The sequence below is a fragment of the Benincasa hispida genome, chromosome 3 (assembly GCF_027475165.1).
Source record: "Benincasa hispida cultivar pf3 chromosome 3, pf3_genome.v1.1, whole genome shotgun sequence".
NCBI lineage: Eukaryota > Viridiplantae > Streptophyta > Magnoliopsida > Cucurbitales > Cucurbitaceae > Benincasa > Benincasa hispida.
In genome coordinates, this window is record NC_143480.1 from 37,407,403 (window position 1) to 37,414,784 (window position 7,382).

General features: G+C 36.0%; 1 protein-coding gene across 4 annotated transcripts; it reads left to right on the top strand.

Moving 5' to 3' along the window:
* The first annotated feature begins 761 nt into the window (after positions 1–761).
* On the top strand, positions 762–5,601 carry LOC120074655 (uncharacterized). 4 transcript variants are annotated; one of them, XM_039027848.2, is made up of 5 exons: positions 762–1,143; positions 1,972–2,066; positions 2,162–4,102; positions 4,402–4,579; positions 4,877–5,601. In XM_039027848.2, the coding sequence occupies exons 1-5, from the start codon at positions 1,080–1,082 to the stop codon at positions 5,485–5,487; spliced, it is 2,889 nt and encodes a 962-aa protein (XP_038883776.1). In that variant the 5' UTR covers positions 762–1,079; the 3' UTR covers positions 5,488–5,601. The 4 variants fall into 4 exon arrangements, with proteins under 4 accessions (XP_038883776.1, XP_038883777.1, XP_038883779.1 ...); XM_039027849.2 differs by having other exon boundaries at positions 1,978–2,066; XM_039027851.2 differs by having other exon boundaries at positions 767–1,143; positions 1,863–2,066.
* The last annotated feature ends 1,781 nt before the right edge of the window (positions 5,602–7,382 follow it).

Consider the following 7,382-nt stretch of genomic DNA (forward strand, 5'->3'; position numbering starts at 1 on the left):
AGTTTTGAAAAAATATATTAAAAAAAACGTTATCATTTTTAAAAATTTGGCACTTGTGCATAAAATTATTGCAGAAAATTTGTAAGAAAACAAAAGACAATTTTCAAAAACAAAAATCGATTCACTTATCATATTAATATCAAATTGTTCAAAATATAAAAATGTTGATGAAAATATTGACATTTGAGATGGAAATTTAACACCATCTTTATACAACTTATTTATTTATTTATTTTTTGGAAAAACTTGGGTGCATCATAAGTTACATCTATCTTTGTATAACCTACTCAAATGCTCACTCACAAGTTATCATGTGATGAATTTATCTTTTTTAAAAAAATAAAATTTTTAATATTTTTCTAATTTAAATCCATATGGAAATGAGTACATGATACACCCAAGTTTTATTAAAAAAAATATAATAATTGCAATGAATAATAGTTTCAGGTATAAGAAATTTTTTAAAGAATTATGAACATAGTAAAGTTTATGTGTGATAGACTTTTATTAATCATATAGTCCATCGCTAATAGAGTTTGAAAACTAGGTTTAAAGTGTGCTATATTTATAAATTTCCTTTACAGTGTGTTATGATTAATATATTAGACTTATTACTATATTTGCAATCCTCCTTATAAAAAAAGAAAAAAAAAATTGGTAAGTTAATGCCACGTGGACTACAGCATATGTACCTTCAAGTTGCCCGCGAAGATGGTGAACCTCCTTTCGTATTATATGATATCAGTCCTTTTTGAAAGTTCAAAAAATATAAAGTCAGCCACCTCTCTCTCTCTCTCTTCTTTCTCTCTCCTCACGCGCCTTATTCCCCTCTCTCTCTCTCTCACAATACTCACACCATTTTCACCGCTTCCACTCTCCTTCGGCAGTTACAACGGATCCCTATTCAATTTTTCTGACCAAAAAAAAACCCTCCGAAAGATTCTTTCTCTCTACACATTCACCACCATCTTCATCTTCATCTTCTTCTCCGTGATTTCCTCCTCGTTTCCCCGTTTTCTCCGCTCTATAGCTTTACTTCCTTCAATTCTTTCCTTCATTTTCATGAAACTTCCTCGGAGATGATTCGCCACAGCCACTACAACGTTGATCGGAGCTCCATTGAACGGTTGCCACTACGAGCAGGTTAGTTTTTCCTCATTTCTTTCTCTCTCTCTCTCTCTCTTTTGCACTTACTTCGGATGTTCGAGAAACTCTTTTCATTAGAACGAGAAGTACTTGTTTGTGTTTGTTTTTACTTAGTTCCTGGCCAATCAGTGCTTGAAATTTGTTTCCATTTTGTTAGCGGTACTCAGTGAAGGGTAGATTTGTGTTTGGTTGACAAGAAAGAGCGGAAATCAAGAAACTATGAGATTTAGTTGTTAAATTTGGCTTTGTTTTTTTTTTTTTTTTCCTTTATTGTTTTGGTATTTTTTTCTGTTGAAGAAGATTTGTAGTTTTAAAGATTGATGTCAGTAGATCGTTGGATGAATGAAGAACGGGAACATGATGGAGACTTACTTTTTGGTTGTTGTGGAGTAAATATGATGCAATTTGTTGATTTCTTTGCTAGATTACCGCCTATTGTTTCGTTAAAGTAAATTCTGTAGTTGCTTTATGACTTTCTATAATTGTATGTGTATAATCGGTGCTCTTCATCATTGCTTCAGTTTCTTTCGGTTTGGCGTTTTCCAATTATGTTTTGTATCTTTCAAGAACACGAGTTTTATCTTTCCTTCTTTTTTCTTTCATCCGTTTTGATAGTTTGACACGCCTAGATGCAATTTTTCCAAATAAATGCTCTCCTCTAGCGTTCGCTTAAATCGTCATAGCTCTTTTTGTGACATCCAACTACTGGACTGTAGGTCTTGGTTGTTCAAATCAACTATGCGTCTCTGTTATTGAAAGTTCCTGCTATGTTGAACTTTGTTCCCTCTGCTATAGAATTTGTACCTTAAAATTTGTAGGATTAAGTTACAGGAAATAGTAAGAATGAGAAACAGAGAAACTTACCAACGATGGGCTCTGATTCCACTTCGTGCAGTAGTGGTGTTACAGAAGAAGACTCGGTATGCAAGTTTTATTCATGTTTTTTGTAGCTTATTATGTTTTTATATTAGAGAGATGCAAATAATTACAATGGTATGTAAAATTATTCTTATAGTTCACTCGTGAGCTGGGGTGGCGATCTTCTAAAGGCTCTTTTGGAGCTCCAGTGAAGAAATTATTAGCAGATGAAATGTTGAAAGAAACTGAAATAAAAAAGAGGTCACCTGGCGTTATTGCCAAATTGATGGGGCTTGATGGCATGCCTTCTACGAGGTGTGCTTATAATCGACAAAAATGTCCATCAGAGGGCTCTTCACCGAGGTGTATATCAAAGGAGAAGGTGGGAAGGAGGGGCACATATTTTGATGGTCAAATGACTCGGAGAAGCTCAAAGGATCAACAAGAATTTAAGGACGTCTTTGAGGTTTTGGAAACGTCAAAGACAGGGCAGAGTAGAAACCCAGATCAACGAACCCCAAATTTTGTGGTGACTGAATCAGAAATGGCATTCATTCGGCACAAGTTCTTGGATGCTAAGCGTTTATCAACTGATGAGAAGTCGCAAGATTCAAGGGAATTTCATGATGCACTTGATGCATTAGAGTCAAACCGAGATCTTCTACTGAAATTTCTACATCAACCAGGATCATTGTTCACTAGGCATCTGCATGATTTGCAAGATGCCGGCTCCTGTTCTAGTCGGGGTTGCTTACCTGCTATTGAATCATTGGACAACAGGAAGTGTGACTACCCTGGGTTTCGGGGCAACCCAGATTGGGGAACACCTCCAAAGAATAGTAGTAAATCAAATCACAATCAACGGGGTGGACATTCCAGCTACTCAGATAGTTCATTTTCCGCTCATTCTACAAAGTCTTCTAAAATTTTGGAAAGAAATGATGAACTAGACCATCTTCCCACAAGAATTGTTGTTCTCAAACCCAATATTGGCAAAGTGCAAAATGCTAGAAATATTGTTTACCAATCTCATTCCTTTCAAGAATGTTCAGATCTTGGTGAGTTAAAAACTGTTGAAAGGACAAACAAGGAATTTAGGGGGAAAAAGGACTCTCTAGATAAGAAAGTTGTATCTAGGCGTAGTTACAAAGAATCTAAAGAGATTCCTAATGGGAAAACCAGGCAGATGAGAAATGAAGTTAGTACGCCCCCAATGAATATAACATGCTCCAGTTTCCAAGGATATGCTGGGGACCAGAGTTCTTGCAGCTTGTCCGGAAATGAATCTGCAGAAGAACCAGTGGTGAGGACTGTGAATATAAAAAGTTCGTCCAACTTGAATATGGGATATCGGCAATCATCTTCACGTCATAAAGAATCATCCATCAGTAGGGAGGCAAAGAAACGACTCACTGCTAGGTGGAGATCCTCTCGGAACTCTGAGGATAAGGGAGTTGGTAGAGGCAGCACCCTGGCGGACATGCTAGCTGCCAATGCTAAGGAAGCTACACTTGCAGATTCGTATGCACAAATTACAAAGGGGTTCCCAGATAAATTCTCTAATGATGTGCAACCTGATAAGGAGGTTGAACCTTTAGGCATAAGTAGCAATGATGGCTGGAAAGATGAATGTAGCAAATTAACCAGGTCGAGATCTCTTCCTGCTTCATCAATTGGCTTTGGAAGCCCTAAAATAATGCACCGATCTCACAAGCAGCATCTAATCTCAAGAGAGCGTAAACAGGAAAATAATAAGGCTGTGAAAGTTAATTTTGATCAGAGGGAACGGCTACCATGCCAAAAACCGACATCCTCATTCAGGGACAGCAATGACATGCTAATGCAAACCCCAGGAAACCCGATTAGCATGAACACTTGCTCTCTTGACAATAGTTCATCTAAAATGGCTTCTACAGAGTTTGAGGCCTCCTGTTCCTATGTGGATAGAAGTCCAATTTCTCAAAGTGTTGAGGATGATGGAGATGCCTGCACAATGACGTTTCCTGAAACACCTGATCATTTGGAGTTGGAGACGTCGGAGTACATATCAAGAGTTGGAAATTCTTATGTTGACCACCAAGACAATGTAATACAAGAGGTTTGTCTTTACTTCTGTAGCTGATCTTTAATGCTTTTAGCATATAAATTAATAACACTGTTACTTGCTGGCTGGCATGCAATCTCCCTTTTTATGTGATTAAATGTGAAATTATAAGTAAATGGTTTATCACTCTGGTAGTTCTCAAATATATTTTGTTGTAAGCTTGCAAGTTGCAGTTGCTTCATTTTTAAATAGTTCTCATTTATGGGATATTCTACTTGATTGACCACCAAGTCTAGATGTTATCTAAGCATTTTGATGGCTTTTCCAGTTCTGAATGTTTTATGATTTTGCAGGAAGGGGCATCTGTAGAAAGTCCAGCGCCTTTGCACAAATCTGTACCTGCGCTTGAATCTCCTGCTAGCTCGAAGGAGGCTGATCAACCAAGTCCAGTTTCAGTTCTGGAACCTGCTTTTGGTGATGATCTCTCCTCATGTTCTGAATGTTTTGAGAGTGTCAGTGCAGACCTCCAAGGTAGTTGCTATTTACATTGTATTTATTTGTCCTTTTTTTTTGGATGGGGGCAGGGACAGTCTCTTATCCTTTTGTATCTTAACGGCTGATATTGAATGTCATTTTTATTTCTGTAAACATATTATCCCATTAAAAATCGAGCCAAAATCGTCCCTCTTGAATTCTATAATATGATGATATTCTAGGGAGTTTCTTTATCATCTTCCATGGCCTGAGAAATTTGATTTCAACAAGAATCTTCATTCCTCTGCTATTCTTTTAAAGCCTTCTAACTTAGTCTCCCCATATTGATTCCAGGCCTTCGAATGCAGCTTCAGCTACTCAAGTTTGAATCCGAAGCATTCACTGAGCGACCAATGCTCGTATCCAGCGACGAAGATGCAACAGAATTAGCTTCTGAACTACCGGATGAGGAGGGGGTTCTGCTCAGAACAAATGATAGCTGGGAATTCTCTTATTTACTTGACATCTTGAACAATGCAGGCCTTAATGATAATGCCAAAGCAGGTGCCTTATTAGCAACCCTGCACACCTCCGATTGCCCCATCGATCCAAAGATGTTTGAGCAGCTTGAAGAAAAGCACAGCTTAGCTTCCTCAATGACACGGTCCGATCGGAGACTGCTTTTCGACCGCATAAACTCTGGAATCTTGACGATCGGGCAACAGTTCATCGACCCCCAGCCATGGGTGAGAAGGCCTTCAAAAACAAAGCTTGCCAGGAAGTGGATGATGAAGAATGAGCTCCAAAACAAACTCTGTAAGTTTCTTGACACCCAAATAGTTAAAAATGATGTAGTAGAGGAGGAGTCAGAATGGCAGGATTTAGGAGATGAAATTGATGTGATAGGTAAGGAAATTGAAATGTTGATGTTAAATGAGCTTTTAGCTGAAGTAGTCACAATGTGATATAGAGTTTTTGTTACTTTATGTCAAAAGGTCATAGCATCAAATGTGTAGATGAAATGGTGTGTTAACCACTCATTTTGTATGATGATTCAATAAATGGAATTAATGACCCTACTTCTCCGTTCTCACTCACGATTGATTTTAAAAAGGAATCTTAATAGATGGTCCAAATCATTCTACTTATAATTTATATGAATATTAATTTGAGGCTATAAGTGGCAAAATCACCTTTCTCTTCCCAATGGTACAATCTTGGAGGTGGAACAAGCTTAGGTTACCGTTGCATTTTGATCCCAAAGCCTTCTATTTCAATAATACAAACAAAGTGCAATGAGTTGTCAGTATCTTGTTTACTTGAGTTGTACAATAGAAAATAACGATTTTCAAATATTGAAATAAATCATTCTTTTCTATTTTTTTTTTCCTAGTTTGCCGCATCGTGAGTAAGAATTGAGAGTACATAAATTGAACTTTATTCCGAGTATTCTTTGCTCGTTGCCTCCTCATTTTTCTCATCATAAATCACAATCCTTTTTTACATTAATTTCTAATAGAATATTCCAAGATTTTTTGCTTTTTTTTTTAAAAAAAAAAATCTTTATCATCTGAAAATGGGTTTGATTTGCAACGTCAACCGAGTTTTTTTTTTCTTATTTATTTTAATAATATAGATAGTATTTGAGATTGAAATTAAGGCATTATTGTTCTTTGGAGATACAAAAATACTTTAGAAAAGGACTTGTATTTTATTTTCAAAGTAAAATGTCCTTTTGTGAGGGACAATGATATGCGAATGGTCCAAGGAAACAGAAGGTGGGCCCAAAGAAGCAATCTCGATTCTACATCTCGACGCTTTATATCGCTCCACGTGGACTCCCGTTTAGTCGCCATCAATCTAACGGTGTTATTGTTAAGTCGTCATTTTGATTCATAATGGCGGTCTGCTGCAAAGACGTTGGGAAATTTTTCACTACTACGATTTTTTGCTGTTTCATTTATTGTGTGCTTCAGCATTTTTTTTTAAAAAAATAATTGTTACCATACATACATTACCACATTATACTTCTTAATTTAGGCTTAGAATATTTCATATCTTTATTTTGTGTATATTTATCCATTTCATACTTTTTAATACACACTGAATAAAATACCAGAAATTTCACATGGTATTAGAACCAGGTTTTTGAGTTTTATTATTGTCAGACCATCGTTCAACCACTCTGCTCATAACCGTCGCACCACCTGCTCGCGGCCGTGTAGACTTCTTCGCCCAGTTCTTCGTCGGATTCTTCCTATCGCACACAGCTGTATTCAAATCTATTGTATGATTTGTCAGCATTAATGTAGAGTATGTTAATATTTATGAAGATAAATCTATAGTGTGAATAAATTGAGTATAACGCTCCCATAGTAATAGAAATTTTTCCAAAGATATTACACACTTACACCCAATTACACATGAGCATAAAGAACGACCTTGTACTTCTTCATGTGAAGAAAAATTATGATATGAAATGAAAATGAACATAGAAAATGGATAACTAAATTCGACATAATTAGCAATAATTGACATGTGTTATCTTTTTCAAGGTTGGAGGTTCAAATTCTTATAATCTCATTTATTGTACTTTAAAAAAACATAGAGAATGGATACGATGAGAAAACTAAAATGCGCTTGGTTTGACGAAAAAATGTCAATGTATTGAAGTAGTTTGAATATTACTTACATGAATGGATTATTGCATTGTTAACATCCTTTAAGAATAGCTTTTCTATAATATAATATTTTTTCTAAATAGGGTAAATAATTAATTTCATGGATTTCTCCATTTAGTTGTTAAATATTTTAATTGGTGTTTTATGTAATTCTAGTCTCTAATTAAATGATGACATTT